The sequence below is a fragment of the Nycticebus coucang genome, chromosome 5 (assembly GCF_027406575.1).
Source record: "Nycticebus coucang isolate mNycCou1 chromosome 5, mNycCou1.pri, whole genome shotgun sequence".
NCBI classification, from domain to species: Eukaryota; Metazoa; Chordata; class Mammalia; order Primates; family Lorisidae; genus Nycticebus; species Nycticebus coucang.
The window spans coordinates 142,163,413-142,179,864 of record NC_069784.1 but is presented as its reverse complement, the minus strand read 5'-3'; the positions used below and the strand labels follow the sequence as shown (position 1 = coordinate 142,179,864).

Genomic DNA, 16,452 nt, shown 5'->3' with positions numbered 1-16,452 from the left:
TTTTGCTTTCTTATCATCCATGTGTTCACTACAGTAGCATTTTTAATTTGCATTTTTCCCTTTGTATTCACAATTTGGCAAAGTGTTTGGCATAAGAGGCCCAGCTTTCAGCCTATCTCAGCTTTCAATATGCTTTGCTTACTAAGCTTACTCATTTCTAGTTTCTCATTTAAATGAGAGATGTGTGACTCTTTCATCAACTAAATTCACTATCTTACACGGCTAGGCATGGTTTATGACACACAAAAACAATTACGATAGCATTATCAAAGATCATCAAAATAGATTACCATAAGAGATATAATTAAAAGTTTGAAATCTTGTGAGAATTAAAAAAATGTCACAAAGAGACACAAAGTGAGCACAAGCTACTGGAAAAATGATGCCCACAGATGTGCTGGATGTAAGCTCACCACAACCTTTACTTTGTGAAAAACACAATGTCTGAAGTAGAGTAAAAGAGGGTGATCTGAGTACAAATGGCCAATAAGCACTTGCCAAATGTTTAGGATCGTTAGTCATCAGGAAAATAAAAATTAAAACAATGAAATACCACTAATCAACTACAAAAGTGGCTGAAAGTAAAAATATTGACAGTGCAAAGTACTGGTGAGGATATGGAGCAATTAGAACTCTATTATTCTGCAGGTGGAACTGCAAAACAATGCAGCCACTGTAGAAACAGCTTGGCAGTTTCTTATGAAGTTACATATGCACTGATATGACCTCGCAATCCAAAGTACTGAGAAATTAAAATTACAATGTACACAAACATTTATAGTAACTTTGCTCATAATAGCCCCAAACTGGACACAACCCAAACATGAGCACCTGGAGAATGATGACAAACTGTGGAGCCTCCATACAATGTGGAGTGTGACTTGCAATAAAGAGGAACAAAGCACTGACATACAGACGCCACACTGGGTGAGGAAGACACACGCATACAAAGAGTACACACTGTCTCATTCCATATATGATCTAGAATTTCTAGAGTAAGCAAAACAAACCATTAGTGGTGAAAAGCAAATTCAGTAGTTACCTGGAGCTAGGAAAATGACTACAAAGGGGCAAGAGGAGACTTTTTTGGGTAAGTGAAATGTTTTGTAACTTAAACAGGTATATTAAAACATAGTCTTGGCTCAGCACTCGTAGCACAGTGGTTACAGCGCCAGCTACATACACAGAGGCTGGCAGGTTTGAACCTGGCCCAGGCCAGCTAAACAAAAATGGCAACTGCAACAAAAAATAGCCGAGCATTGTAGCGGGTGCCTGTAGTCCCAGCTACTTGGGAGCTTGAGGCAAGAGAATCGCTAAAGCCCAAGAGTTTGAGGTTGTTGTAAGCTGTGATGCCATGGCACTCTACTGAGGGTGACATAGTGAGACTCTGTCTCAATTAAAAAAGAAAATAAGGCTCAGTGCCCGTAGCACAGTGGTTACGGTGCCAGCCACATACACCAAGGCTGGTGGGTTCGAACCCAGCTGGGGCCAACTGCAACAAAAAAATAGCCAGGCATTGTGGTGGATGCCTATAGTCCCAGCTACTAGGAGAATTACTTAAGCCCAGAAGTTTGAGGTTGCTGAGAGCTGTAACACCACGGCACTCTACCGAGGGCAACATAGTGAGACTCTGTCTCAAAAAAACAACCAAACATATTCTTAAAGTGTTTTTATTATATCTATATTATACTTCAACAAAATTTATTGATAAATTTTAAAAGTAGATCTGTGATTTGGAACTTTAAACATAAAATGTAAAAGACAAAACTAGAAAATGATTTGGTGAGGGTGTTCTTCAAAATCAAAAATACCATATATAATCCTTTGGAACATTCTTATAAGCGTTTATCAAAAGATTAAGTGTTTTACAGACAAATAATTTAGCTTCCAAATTAACCCCTGAATAAAATACTATCTTGCCTATTCAAAGTCTGATGGAACTTATGAACAAAATAGACTTAAAAAATATATAAAACCATTTTCAATGATAAATTCTTAAGTGCTACTCCCTCCCTCAGACACTATCTCCTGCACTACAGACATCCACCCTCCCTGCGCCTCCTGCTGTGTTACCTGAGGGGAGGCCAAGCCCTGGGCATAAGGTGGCAAGCTGTTGTTCTGATCCATGATACTCGGTTTCTTCTTGGCAAACCAAAACCCCTTGGACTGGAACTTGTCTCAGCATCCAGTCTCTCCCTAGAGCATCCCCAGCACACTCTTCTTAGTAGCGCTTTAAATTGCTGGGTTATTGTCACACACCAAGAAACAGGGATGCTGCTGTGAAAAAAGTTCAAGTGTAAGGATTCAGATAAACTATACCGTCTTAATAATCAAGTTTCACCACTACACAAAACATAAGAAAAGCACAGAAGTGATTTTGGAATACAAATATTTCTACCTTATAATCTAAAGCTTTATTTCTTCCATGTTTCCTGTGATTGCATGCAAAATTGCCAACAAAATGAAAATCATCGTTTCAAGTTCAATTTAAATACTCTGATGATACTCAAAATTAATTAAGTCATAACTTGCCTTAAAAACTTTAGCAGAGGCTCGGCACCTATCGCACAGTGGCTACAGCTCCAGCAACATACACTGAGGGTGGCAGGTTTGAACTTGGCCTGGCCCAGCTAAATACCAATGACAACTGCAACAAAAAATAGCCAAGCATTGTGGCCGATGCCTGTAGTTCCAGCAACTTGGGAGGCTGATGCAAGAGAATCACTTGAGCCCAAGAGTTTGAGGTTTCTGTGAGCTGTGACACTACATCACTCTATTGAGGGCGACACAGCGAGACTCTGTCTCAAAAAAATAAAAACTTTTGCAGAAAAACATCTAGAGAAAATGAATCTCTAAGCAAACTGCAGTATCAGGGAATATTTATTAAGCACTATATACACAGCTTGATTACGCCAAGTTCAGGTTTTTAAATATTCCTTTGAATGTTATATCCACCACAATGTCTTGGACATAAATTTCAATAAATATTGAACTGAACCCAAAATGCTTAGTGTGATTATTTCTTGAGCTCCTGCTGTAATGAAAGACTATAAAAGAAGCTATACAGATACACAACAACATAACATCATATTTTTAATAACCTTACCTCTTTAGGACACATTAATGCAAACTGTGCCTATATTTGACTTTCCTTAAATCACCATCTCTTTACTGGCTACATATCTGAAATTGTTTTTCCATGAAAGAACCACAGTGCTGGAATTACAGGTGTGGCCTCTGGACCTGGCTCAACACAGGATCCAGTGACAGAGTTAACACAAGAACAGGGTCTAAGCAGGGCAGGTGGCTCATGCCTGTAATCCTAGCGCTCTGGGAGGCCGAAGCGGGTGGACTGCCTGAGCTCATGGGTTCCAGACCAGCCTGAACAAGAGCAAGACCCCATCTCTAAAAATAGCTGGGTGTGGTCACTTTAGTCCCAGCCACTCAGGAGGCTGAGGCAAAAAAATTACTTGAGACCAAAGTTCAAAGTTGCTGTGAGCTATGACGCCAGAGCACTCTACTGAGGGTGACAAAATGAGGCTCTGACTTAAAAAAAAAAAAATAGTAAATGCTATAATAACCAGTAGGTGCTAAGCTGAGCTTTTTAAGTGCAGAAAACTGTATACAGCATGTGATCGTGAATGAATACACACACTATGGAAAAGAAGATAATATAGATAATGGCCAACTATTGTGAAGACAGGGTAGTGTTTTCACAAATCAGAGGTTCAGGCAAAAGAGAAATCAAGCACAAAGAGGCAAAGAGTGAGAGAAGATGCAAGTGACATGCTTAGTTCAATTGTTTGAAAGGAAAAGTAACTGCAGCACACACAGGTGGGGTCACGTTTTCAGGAATTTTAGATGTTATTACATGGGCAATTAGAGCAGTTACAGCATTTTTGAAGTGCAGCATGAGCAGATCTAATTTAGCAACCCCGGAGATGAATTCGAGGGGAGTAAAACTGGAAGATTAGTTTACCGGGTCACTCCTACGATTGAAGAACAAGACAATGACCGGAGGAGAAAGTAAAGCACTCGTTAAGCATGACTAGAGATTTATCAGACCCTTAGGAGGCGCCAGACCACTTTTTGCAAATTGAGTCTAGAAAAGAAAGTTTACCTAAAGTCGGGGCCTTAAGTCAGGCTATTCAGAGCTCTTCTCTCACTCCCGCCAAAGGCACCGGGCGCCTTTCCTCACCTGTATCATAAACTGTTTTCAGAATGTCTTCATCTCTCGGAAATTGAAGCATCAAGTTTTGCAATTCTGCAAAAAATCCTGTCCACATAACTCAACAAAGCATAACTTTTCACAGAAAAGCCTGTCTATTGTTTTGTAAAGCCACTCTGGCCTGAGTCTAGAGATGGGGGAGAGGGACCCTTGTAATAAGTGTTTATCGTAAGTGCTACCGTTAAAATGTCGCGAGCACAACTTTACTATAAAACCACCCTTGCTGGTAGCAGAACAGGAGGGCACAGGCCAGGGTGTATCAGCTTCCTCACTTGGAGTAGAGAGTGACAAGACGAGGCATGGCAAACTCCAAGTCTTCGACGGGCGCCACCGCCTTGGCCTGGCCCTGCCCCTCCGAGGGCCCCGCCACTGCAGAAACCGCTTTCGAACCACAGCAGAGCGGGGGCAGCAGCCTAGCGGCCGGGAAAGGCCGCATCCGCGGCAGAGCGAGAGGGAGAAACCTCCCCCACCGGGCCTGCACGATCACTCCGCACCGCCTCCCGTCATCGCCCCCAGAACTCACTGCAGTGACTGCCTCTGCCTCGGCCCTCAGAAAAGAGGAAAAGTTAAAGAAGGCGTTACCTGTAGTCACTGCAGAGATCACTAACCGCAGCCAAACGAAGTTAAACCGCCAGCGGCTCAGGCGCCCGCCACAGCGACCCTTCTCCACCTCATAGAACTGGCGCGCTTTGATAATGTCATTTCCGCCAGTTCTGTGTTCGCTTCAGCAGATTGGTTGGGCTGGAGCGGGCCCTGGGAACTGTGGGCGCGAATCACTTCCTGGATTTCCCTAGGCGCTTGGATTATGGGAAAGAAGGAGAGAAGCACTTCCTGAGTTCCGAGGCGGGGCCACCTGGCATAGCCTTTTCTAATTGGTCCTTGCTGCCGGTAGGCGAAAAGAAGTTTTTTTTTTTCTTTTCCTTTTTTTTTTTTTAATTATTAAATCATAGCTGTGTACATTATTGCGATCATGGGGCACCATACGCTGGTTTTATGGACCATTTGACATATTTTCATCACACTGGTTAACATAGCCTTCCTGGCATTTTTAGTTACTGTGTTAAGACATTTATATTCTACATTTTCTAAGTTTCACTTGTACCCTTGTAAAATGCACTGTAGGTGTAATCCCACCAATTACCCTCCCTCCGCCCATCTTCCCTCCTCCCTCTCCCTCTTCCCCATATTCTTAGGTTATAACTGGGTTATAGCTTTCATATGAAAGCCATAAATTAGTTTCATAGTAGGGCTGAGTACATTGGATACTTTTTCCTCCATTCTTGAGATACTTTACTAAAAAGAATATGTGAGAAGATTTTTTAAATGTTGGTTTTAGCCAATTGGCCGCTCCCGCCTGTAATCTCAGCACTCCGGGAGGCCAAACTGAGGATCCCCTGAACTCAGGAGTTAGAGACCAGTCTAAGCAGGAGTGAGACCCATCTGTACTAAAAATAGAAAAACTAGGGCGGCGCCTATGGCTCAGTCGGTAAGGCGCCGGCCCCATATACCGAGGGTGGCGGGTTCAAACCCGGCCCCGGCCAAACTACAACCAAAAAATAGCCGAGCGTTGTGGCGGGTGCCTGTAGTCCCAGCTACTCGGGAGGCTGAGGCAAGACAGTCGCCTTAAGCCCAGGAGTTGGAGGTTGCTGTGAGCTGTGTGAGGCCACGGCACCCTACCGAGGGCCATAAAGTGAGACTCTGTCTCTACAAAAAAAAAAAAAAAATAGAAAAACTAGCCAGGCATGGTAATGGGGCCTTTAGTCCCAGCTACCTGGGAAACAGAGGCAAGAGAATCACTTCAGCCCAAGAATTTGAGGTTGCTGTGAGCTGTGCCGCTACAGGGCTCTAACCAGGGTGACAGAAAAAAAAATGGAATGTTGGGTTTTTTGTTTCGTGTGTATGTGTGTGTGTGTGTGTATGTGCTTTAAACTAACTAAAGGTTTGGCTAGTTATCTGATTTCTATTGTAAAATTGAATAATGATAGTAAGAGTGTGGTGAACTAAAATAAAACCTTTTATACTTCTGACTGGTTTCATAACAAAATTTAACAATTCTCCAGTGTCTTAGCTCCCTCATATTCCAAAGGAGTTTTAGTGTTCACATCAGAACTGAAGCAGGCAGCTAAGTGGCCTTGACTGCACAGGGATGGAACAGTGATCTCAGCTCCTGTGGCCTTGCAATGACAGTCTTACAAAAAGCAGAGAAGAGACAGAGAAGTCTCGGTACAAACTGCTGAACAGAACTTTGTAATTTTCTGTACACTGATACAATTTCTTTGAGTTTTCCCCAGGAAACACAGTAAGAATAGCAGTGGAGTTCAGGGCATGCAAGCACAGTGGGGAATCAAGCTAGTTCATACATCTCACAAACAGAAAATGGTGGGCAAATCCTTCCCCAGGGTGGGAATTTTTCGTGTTGTAATGAGCTAAGAGTTAATATTGTTCATTCTTTCAGCCTTATGCACAGGCTCAGTGGCTCTTGGTCACAATCTGTGGTGGTGTATCGCTTATCTTGACTTTCTTTGGACATTCTGGTAGAGTAAGGCACTGTAGTTATCTCAGGGCTGCAAGGAGTTTCTGCTGTTTCCTGGGGAAAACTCAAAGAAATTGTATCAGTGTACAGAAAATTACAAAGTTCTGTTCAGCAGTTTGTACCGAGACTTCTCTGTCTCTTCTCTGCTTTTTGTAAGACTGTCATTGCAAGGCCACAGGAGCTGAGATCACTGTTCCATCCCTGTGCAGTCAAGGCCACTTAGCCGCCTGCTTCAGTTCTGATGTGAACACTAGAAATTCCTTTGGAATATGAGGGAGCTAAGACACTGGAGAATTGTTAAATTTTGTTATGAAACTGGTCACAATTCCTGCCTCCCTGAAATGTATAAAATCAAGCTGTAATGCAACCATCATGAGACCACATGCTGAAAGCTTCTTGGGCATGGCTCTCTGGGCTGTGGTTGTACATATCAGCTCAGAATAAACCTGTGTTAAGTTGTTTTACAGAGTTTGGGTTCTTTTCCCAAAAGAATATATAGTATACCCCTAAGTTATATAGTATATATTCTTTTGCTCAATGTTATGTTTGTAAGAGCCACGCATGTTTACATTCCTTGGTATGTCTCCTAGCTAGCTGTAGTAGGTTAATATTTTCTGTGATGTATCCCATTGAATGATATCCCTCAGTTAATTTATCCTTTCTGCTCTTTATGGACATTTGGCTCATTTCCAGCTTGGGGACAGTAATAACAATGCTATGTGGATACTCTTGTTCATGACATCTGGGTAGGATATAAACCTAGGTGTGCAATTGCTGGGTCCATGTAAGTATGTACATGTTCAACTGTGACAGATGATACCAGTTCCTTTACAAAATGCCGTGCCAATTTACGCTCCCACCAACAGGCCGTCCTGTTTCTCTTGCTCGTTGCTCCCAAGTTTTACCTATTTTTCTGTATGTTCAGACTTTTAATGTTTTGTCCATCCAGAGTGAATTTCAGTGTTTTCTCAGGGAAAGAAATCTTTGTATCTCGGTCGGCTTTCTTGGAACACACAGCACGCGCTCAGCAACCGTTCCGGCGGGGGCGCTAAATTCGGGAGCCACGACGAGCGCGAGCTGGAGGGGCGGGCAGCGGAGCGGAACTGGCGTCACGTCCGGATCGGCCGCCATCTCGCTGTGAGACAGCAGGAGCCGCCGTTGCCGCCGCCGCGCGATGCTGAGTTCCGCCGCTGTTTACTTGGGTCCAAGCAGATACCAGGGCATGGAGCCGCACGGCGCCGCGGGCCCTTTACAGCTGCGCTTTTCGCCCTACGCTTTCAACGGAGGGTAAAGCCCAGGGGAGCCGCCGCTTTCACTTTAGCCCTCTCATCTCTGTGCTTAGGCCTGTGGGGTCCTGGCGGGAAAGGTGCTGCCCTGGCCCTGTCCGCGCCGGGCTGGTCTCCCTGCAGCCGTCTCTCGCCTGTGTTTCCCTCTGCATGCCTTGCTCGGGCTCGCTTGGTACAGCCGTGGTTTTTCGGGTGTCACCGTTCAGCATGGTCTTTGGGTCTATCTTTACGCGGACCGCCGCTCAGTGCATAGCCTGGTCCGTGCTGCCGCGAGACGGTGGAGACAAATTGAAACCTAACCTCTGTTCCGTGGAAGACCCTTAAAAACGTACTTTGCCTTTTCGTCGAGTCTGAACGTGATAAGCCAGCAGGGGAAGGGAGAGGTTTAGCCTCTGAAACTTAAAAGTTAAGATTATTTGGTCTGTGTTGTCTGCAGAACAGACCACCAGCTTGATTATTGTCTGTTATTTCAAGTAGAAGGTGAGATTGGCCGGGCAGATTTAGTTCCATATATGAGTGGGGTTTTTTTCCCCGATGTTTACCTTAAGTTCAGAAGAGGAGCCTTTTAATATATGTATTTTTGCATGTTCAGGTTTTTTTTTTTCTGAATTACTAGCTTTATGTTCGGTAATACGTTTCCTTGGTAGTAGTAGGGTTGTAGAAAGGTACTCTGATTAAGACTCTTGACATGGCGGCGCCTGTGGCTCAGTGAGTAGGGCGCTGGCCTCATATTCGAACCTGTCCCCAGACAAACTGCAACAACAACAAAAAAATAGCCGGGCGTTGTGGCTGGCGCCTGTAGTCCCAGCTACTCGGGAGGCTGAGGCAAGAGAATCGCCTAAGCCCAGGAGCTGCAGGTTGCTGTGAGCTGTGACGCTACGGCACTCTACCGAGGGCGGTACAGTGAGACTCTGTCTCTTAAAAAAAAAAAGACTCTTGAAAATGAAGAACCAAACATTGAAGTAGTAGTGATAGTTTACCAATTAAATTAACAAAACCAAAAGCACGCTAATTATTTCTATTTACTCTCCTTAAAAATACTCCTTATCATGCCATCATTGTGCTCATCCAAGTTTAAAATCTTAGATGTCATAATTGGTTTTCCCAGTTCCTAACGCATTTGGATAGAAAACAATGTCGGTTTTGTGTATTTGTGATGATGTTTGGATTTACCTGTTTCGTCCTGTTTGCCCTGCTCCTTACCTACCTACACTAGGCATATTGGAACAGTGTTTCTGTCCTGTTTCACATTATGTCATTATTAGAGTAGACTTTTTTAAAACCCTACTTTGCGAGTGGAAGTTTTCCCATTCTTTAACTTTCCCTTCTCAGTAACCTTCAGGGTTCCTTGCTAAAATTCCAAAATCTTTAGTTTGCCATTTGGGATCTTCTGCAGTAGGAATCCTGTACATCACATAAACTTTATGTCCCTGCCCTTGCTTACGTAAAAAAGGCCACCTGAATAAGTTTCTTGAATGTAGTACAGTAGACTCCATAGCTGACCACCTCCTACGTTGACGTTCTCCTTAAGGTGATCTAGTTTTCACAACTGAACATGCACCACATGTGGGTATCAGTGCAGGAGGCCTAGTTCCTTATGCTGGCCACTTCTGTAGTTGACCAGTTTGTAACAGTCCGTTGGGTGGTCAACTTACAGAGATTCTGCTATATTTGAATTATTACCTGTTGCCCTTTGCTCTGTTTATTTATCTGGAATGCCACCTTTTCTACTTCAGAGCTTTAGCACAAATCCCACCTTAGTAAAAATAGTGACTAAAGTTTTCTAAGTGCTTAGATTCTGTGAGGCACTATTCTTTTTACTTTATGTGAATTGTGTCATTTAATCCTCACAGTCACCCTACAACACAGGCAATGCTGTCATCAACTTCAACTTGCAGGTCACAAGTTATTGTGTGTCTGACAAGGTCACACAGCTATTAAGTATCAAGAGTAAGTCTCTGACTCAGGTAATCCCAGAGTCCAGGTGCTTAGTCACTACACTGTAAGGCCACAGCAGTTATACCTAATACTCACTAGACTTAGAGGACCAGTTACATGCTGGGCACTGTTAGAAGAACTTTACTCATTTAATTGCATCACCCTAACAAGGTGGCTCCTGTTGTGATATTGAGGTCTTGAGAAGTAACTTACCTATAGCCTTACAGCTGCTAAGTGGGAGAGTCAGAATTAGAACCCAGGCAGTCTGTTTTTGGAGTTCATGCTGTGAGCCTCTTTAGTAATTGCTTATAAATTATACAAGTCAAAGGGAAAAATTTACTCTTTGTTCTCTTCTCAACAGATACTTAAGTGCTAGACATATATAAAGACAAGAAAAAATTAACCTTTTTATGAACTCAAGTAGCTTATTTTTTTTCTTTCATTTTTTTGCAGTTTTTTGGCCAGAGGCCAGGTTCGAACCCCCCACGTCTGGTATATGGGGCTGGGGCCCTACTCCTTTGAGCCACAAGTGCTGCCCACAAGTAGCTTTTGTTATTGTACTACTGTCTATAACTGGTCGTCAAGAGAATAGACATGGTTCTGTATTATCAGAACTTTGCACAAGTAGGTGTTTAATTTTTTGATGATGATTTGGTGGCTTTTCAGTTATTTCCTGCCAAAGAGCCTTTGCCCTGATTTAAACTTATGATTTTCTTTGGAATGGCTTATAGCCAGGAGTCCTTTCTCTCCCACTTATCTTCCTCTTCCAATTAAATGCTGTTCTTGTTTACATTAAGTGTATTTTATCCTGGTTTGTTCTCTGGAGGATTCTCTTATTTGTGGAGAGAGGATTACTATCCTAAAGAATGGTCTCTTTCCTGCAGTACCGTATTGGCGATTGCTGGAGAAGATTTTTCAATTGTTGCTTCTGATACTCGATTGAGTGAAGGGTTTTCAATTCATACCCGAGACAGCCCCAAATGTTACAAATTGTAAGTAAACATTTTAGAGACACATTTCACTGTGCCTTTCTGATGACTTGATGCTGCAAGAGATACAGTTCTAAACGTATTGTTTCATTAGTTTTTAGGTTGTCTGTTGGGAGCTTGCTTTTTGCTATTAAACAATTTTGTAAGTTGATGTTTCCTAATAATTCAGTGTGCAGTGTTAATAATGTTTTCCTTACCTAGATATTACCAGTGTTTATGGTGAGCTAAATGTTTTTACCTCAGCATTTTATCATGAAAAGTTTTAAATATACAATAATAGAAAAAAAAATTCAGTGAACATTCCTACACTGTCACCTTAGATTTTTGCATCAGCGTTTTACTGTAATTACTTTATCACATTTTATCACATCTTTCCATCCATTTTTCTTAATCTGTTTTGTGCTGCTATAAAAGAAAACATAGACTGGGTAATTTATAATGAACAGAAATTTATTGGCTCACAGTTCTAGAGGCCAGGAAGTCCAGGCTTGAGGGCCTAGCATCTGGCCAGGGCCGTCCTTCTGTGTCTCCACACTGTCACACTGTGGAGAGAGTGAGAACGAGAGGGGCCAGCCCAGTCCTGTGTTAATGGCCAACTACAAGGACAGAGCCTTCATGACCTAAATACCTCTCAAGGGTCCCAACTGTTAATACCATCACAATGGCAATTAAATTTCAACATGAGTTTTGGAGAGGACACACATTCAAACCATAGCACCAGTAATCCATTAAGTGGATTTTAAAGACCTTCCCCCTTTTACCAGAAGCATTTGATTTAGACATAATCCTAAGCCAGTGGTTCTCAACCTATGGGTCGCGACCCCTTTGGACTGTGTTAAAGGTTTGCGGCATTAGGAAGGTTGAGAACCACTGTCCTAAGCAATTATACCCATACCTCACCTTTTCAATGGGCTGGAGACTAGAGTTTTCTGGGTTCTGTGAGGCAAAGAAATTTACAGGGGTTTTTTCCTAAAACGTGAAAGTAAAGTGTATGTACTGAAAGAAAAAAATGTGTGTACAAATCACCTAAATACATATTGAAGATTAGCAGTAGTTTGTATTTTAACTGTTTTGGCAAAGCTTATAAATGGTCATTAATGTCTAAGTCACAAAAGCTGGATGCACCTAAATTGCACTGGGAATAGGACTAGATTAGGTTTAGGGCCTCTGGACAGGGCCTGTGGCATCATAGGGAGTTGGTGAAGAAAGGACAGCTGTGTCTTCTTACCTGGTTCCAGGGAAGGCCCACATTTTCACCTAAAAACCAATTGAAGATGGCCTCATCTTCCTTTTCTTTCTTTCTTTCTTTTTTTTGGAGATGGAGTCTCACTTTATCTCCCTGGGTAGAGTGCCTCAAACTCTGGGGTTCATGTGATTATCTTGCCTCAGACACCTCAAATATCTCACAGCAACCTCAAACTCTTGAGTTTAAGTGATTCTCTTGCCTCAGACTCCCGAGTAGCTGGGACTATAGGAACCTGCGACAACACCTGGCTGTTTTTAGAGACGAGGGCTCACTCTGTCTCAGACTGGTCTTGAACCTGTGAGCTCAGGCAATCCACCAACCTCAGCCTCCCAAGTGCTAGGATTACAGGCATGAGCCACCATGCCCAACCATATTCATTAATTTTATAAGGCTCTTATTCTACCTTCTTGTCTCTTCTAAGAGGTAATTTGTATAATTGGAAAGTAGTAAATACAATAAATAAAATCTAAAAATATAACTGGATACCATCCAATGCAAGTTTTTGCTCTTCTTTGTAACATTCTATTTTAGTATGTTTGCTGCCAAAGTGGAAATACTTTTTTTTTTTTTTTTAAATACTTCAGGTACAGAGAACAATACGACATTTACAAATTCCTATATATCCTTTATCCAATATCCTTTGGGGCTGACTAGAGCCAAGTCTGCCTCTTACCCACCTGTTTGAGACTTTATTCTTTGCAAGAAAAATCCCATTCTTTAGATGTAGCTGGGTATTTGGGAAATGCATCTTGAGCTCTAAGATTTGCTCCTTTGTGTTGGTGTTGCCAATGCATCTTGGTAGTAGAAGTGGGAAACCTTATGGGAAATTAGAGGTCAGTGTTGTGCAGTGGGCTGGGAGGTAAATCAGGGACTGCAAGTCGTGGCCCCCAGTGATGCCTGTTCCCTCTGGTATGACAAGTATGGTTTGTGAGTCATTCATAAATTTCCAGAGAGAGGAGTTTATCATGTGTCCTCTGTCAAATACTTCTTGACAAAATTGATTTAGGTTTCCTTAAAGATACCAACAATTAGGAACTGATTTTTGAGATAATAGGGTTGAATTTGAAAGGATGTACCAAAATTTAGTCACTTCCATACTAATGACTTTTTTTTTTTTTTTTTTGAGACAGAGTCTCACTTTCTTGCCCCCCATGAGTACCAAAGCGTCATACCTCACAGCAACCTCAAACTCTTAGGTGTAGGCGATCTTCTTGCCTCAGCCTCTCAAGTAGCTGGGACTACAGACTCCTGCCACAACCCCTGGCTAGTGTTTTTAGGGACAGGGTCTCACTCTTGGCTCAGGCTGATCTCCAACTGTGAGCTCAGGCAGTCCATGCACCTCAATCTACCAGAGTACTGGGATTACAGGTGTGAGCCACCACACCCAGCCCATACTTAACAGGTATTTAGGTTGACTTTGTTTTGATTGGGGAAGCTATTAAATGTGTAATCACAGATGACCCCAGGGCATACCTTTGCTACTTTGCGTGAATATATTGATGAGATAGATACTAGAAACTGCCAAATTGTCCATCTAAGAAGTTAGATTGGATCATACTATTTGCACAGATCTGAGAGTACCCGTTTTCTACAACCTCACCAACTTTGGTTATTGGCCAGTCTAACTGGTTGAAGTTGTGTCTTGTTTAGCTTTGAATTTTTGAGTAACATAGAAGCTCTTATGTTTATGATGACTGTCTCTTTCCTGTGACTTGTCTATTTGTAGAACATTACCCATCTTTTCACTATATTTTTAGCGTTTTCCTTATTCATAGGAATCCTTTGTAGACCATGGAAAACAAAACTAGCCTTCAGTCTTGTGTGCTACTATTTATTTTCTTGGTTTCTTAAAGCTGTTCCCTGTATTTTTCTCTGTATAAGTTTTAACTTTTTAAGTAGTCAAATTTATAAAATTTTTCTGTGTGGCCTTTGGCTTGTGTTATGTTTAAATCTGTCTTTTCCAGCTCAAGATAGTAAAAAACGTACCCGAGTTTTCTTCAGTCTATTCATATAATATATGTATTTTTTTCTTCAGGTCTTTGATCTAACTATAATTCATTAGATGTAAGGAGTGAGATGTAGGAATACATCCTCTCCTCCAGCCCTAAAAGGGGTAGCTAGTTGTCGTATTATCATTTAGGGAATAATGGTAGTAATTTTAAATTTAAAATTACCCAAGACATGATTTGCTTTACTGTCTAACCAACTCAGTTTCCTGAAATGTGCTTTTTACAGAACAGACAAAACAGTCATTGGATGCAGTGGTTTTCATGGAGACTGTCTTACGCTGACAAAGATTATTGAAGCCAGATTAAAGGTAGATGTTTTTTAATATGACCACATTATTGAAAATTAATAGCAGGCCAGGTGTGGTGGCTTATGCCTATAATCCTAGCACTTCAGGAGGCTAAGGTGGGAGGATTGCTTGAGGTCAGGAGTTCAAGACCAGCCTGAGCAAAAGCAAGACCCTGTGTTTACAAAAAAAAAACTCGGCGCTTGTAGCTCAGCACCTAGGGCGCCAGCCACATACACTGGAGCTGGCGAATTCAAATCCAGCCTGGGCCTGCCGAACAACAATGACAGCTGTAACCAAAAAAAAAAAAGAAAAAATAGCTGGGCATTGTGGTGCGCACCTATAGTCCCAGCTACTTGGGAGCCTGAGGCAAGAGAATCACTTAAGCCCAAGAATTTGAGGTTGCTATGAGCTGGTAGGTGTCACGGCACTCTACCCAGGGTGACAGCTTGAGACTCTGTCTCAAAAAAAAAAAAAAAAAGAATTAGCTTGGTGCTCTATGCCTATAGTCCGGCCACTCAGGAGGCTGAGGCAGAAAGATCACTTGAGCCTAGAAATTGGATGTTGCTATGAACTACGATGATGGCGCTGCTGTCTAGCTGGGGTGATAGAGTGAGACCCTGTCCCCCCCAAAAACAAAACAAAAAAAACAAAAAAAGAGCATTTCACAAGATTCTTTTATGCCTTCGGCATGACTGTGCTCAGAATAATTAGAAGGGTGCTAGGTTAGCTGGTGAAACCATAATGTATTTTAGAAACAAAATGATACCTTTATTGTGGGATCATTAAAGTGGCATGATATGAAGCTACAGCATATTCTATTTGTTAGAATCTCTGCTCCATAGAAAGGGTTTTCCACCCCTTTAGAGGTCGTCTGAAAGGGGTTCTCTTTTTTCCTGAGACATTGTCTCATTCTGTGCCTTGGGTAGAGTGCCATGGCATTATAGCTCACAGCAACCTCAAACTCCTGGACTTAAGCATTCCTCCTACCTCAGCCTCCTGTGTAGCTGGGACTACAGCTCTTCACGATAGCACTGGCTAATTTTTCTATTTTTAGTAGAGATGAGGTCTTACTCTTGATCAGGCTTGTCTCAAACTCCTGAGCTCAAGTGATCCACCAGCCTCAGCCTCCCAGAATACTGGGATTACAGGTGTGAACCACCACACCCAGCCCAAAAGTGGATCTTCTGAAGATACTCTTCCCTTGGAAATGGAACAGTCTGATTTCTTTCTTTTTTTTTTTTTTGGTTTTTGGCCAGGGCTGGGTTTGAACTCGCCACCTCCGGCATATGGGACCAGCGCCCTACTCCTTGAGCCACAGGTGCCGCCCGAACAATCTGATTTCTATGGCAGGGGACAGAGCCCAGGCAGGGTTGTTGTAGACCAGTACTTGGTCTGGGTTATCATCACCTGAGCTTTTCCTTTTTTTTTTTTTTTTTTTTTTGTAGAGACAGAGTCTCACTTTATGGCCCTTGGTAGAGTGCCATGGCCTCACCCAGCTTACAGCAACCTCCAACTCCTGGGCTTAAGCAATTCTCTTGCCTCAGCCTCCCAAGCAGCTGGGACTACAGCTGACGCCCCACTAGAGCTTTTCCTTTTTGCAATGTTGTTCTCTTAGCTGGCAGAATGCATGAGGGATATGAAGGAATAAGCCAGGAAAAAAGGCATAACAAACACCACTAACTCCCATCACCTGGAAGGAAGGCTTCAGGGAGAATCATGTTTTGTTTTGCCTATTTGCGAATAACACTTGAGGTTAATTATACCTACCCTGTTTTTCCAAAAATAAGACATCCTCCGAAAATAAGACCCACTTACAGGAAAGGTGAGATGTCCCCTGAAAATAAGACCTAGTGCATCTTTGGGAGCACACCTTAAAATAAGACACTGTCTTATTTTCGGGGAAACGGTACGGATGATGTCATAGTCATTGGAGTAT

General features: G+C 42.5%; 2 protein-coding genes across 8 annotated transcripts in view; one reads left to right on the top strand and one right to left on the bottom strand.

Moving 5' to 3' along the window:
- TBP (TATA-box binding protein) overlaps nt 1-4,949 on the bottom strand; it is a 31,390-nt gene extending 26,441 nt beyond the window's left edge. For 3 of the 6 annotated variants that reach the window (XR_008380103.1, XM_053591079.1, XM_053591080.1), the window contains exons 1-2: nt 4,811-4,925; nt 2,074-2,277 (exon numbers count right to left, since the gene is read on the bottom strand). Coding sequence is in view for 2 of the 6 variants with exons in the window: in XM_053591079.1 (XP_053447054.1) it covers nt 2,074-2,127 (54 nt within the window). In the remaining 4 variants the exon portion in view is untranslated. Of the gene's footprint in view, nt 1-2,073; nt 2,278-4,120; nt 4,199-4,810 lie in introns of all 6 variants that reach the window. The other 3 variants (XR_008380104.1, XR_008380105.1, XR_008380106.1) reach the window with 3 other exon arrangements.
- Nucleotides 4,950-7,864: 2,915 nt separating this feature from the next.
- Nucleotides 7,865-16,452, top strand: part of PSMB1 (proteasome 20S subunit beta 1) — a 28,221-nt gene continuing 19,633 nt past the window's right edge. Inside the window, exons 1-3 of one of the 2 annotated variants that reach the window (XM_053592838.1) lie at nt 7,865-8,048; nt 10,870-10,977; nt 14,456-14,537. In XM_053592838.1, the coding sequence (XP_053448813.1) occupies nt 7,936-8,048; nt 10,870-10,977; nt 14,456-14,537 (303 nt within the window). In that variant the 5' untranslated portion in view covers nt 7,865-7,935. The remainder of the gene's footprint in view (nt 8,049-10,869; nt 10,978-14,455; nt 14,538-16,452) is intronic. The other variant, XM_053592839.1, reaches the window with a different exon arrangement.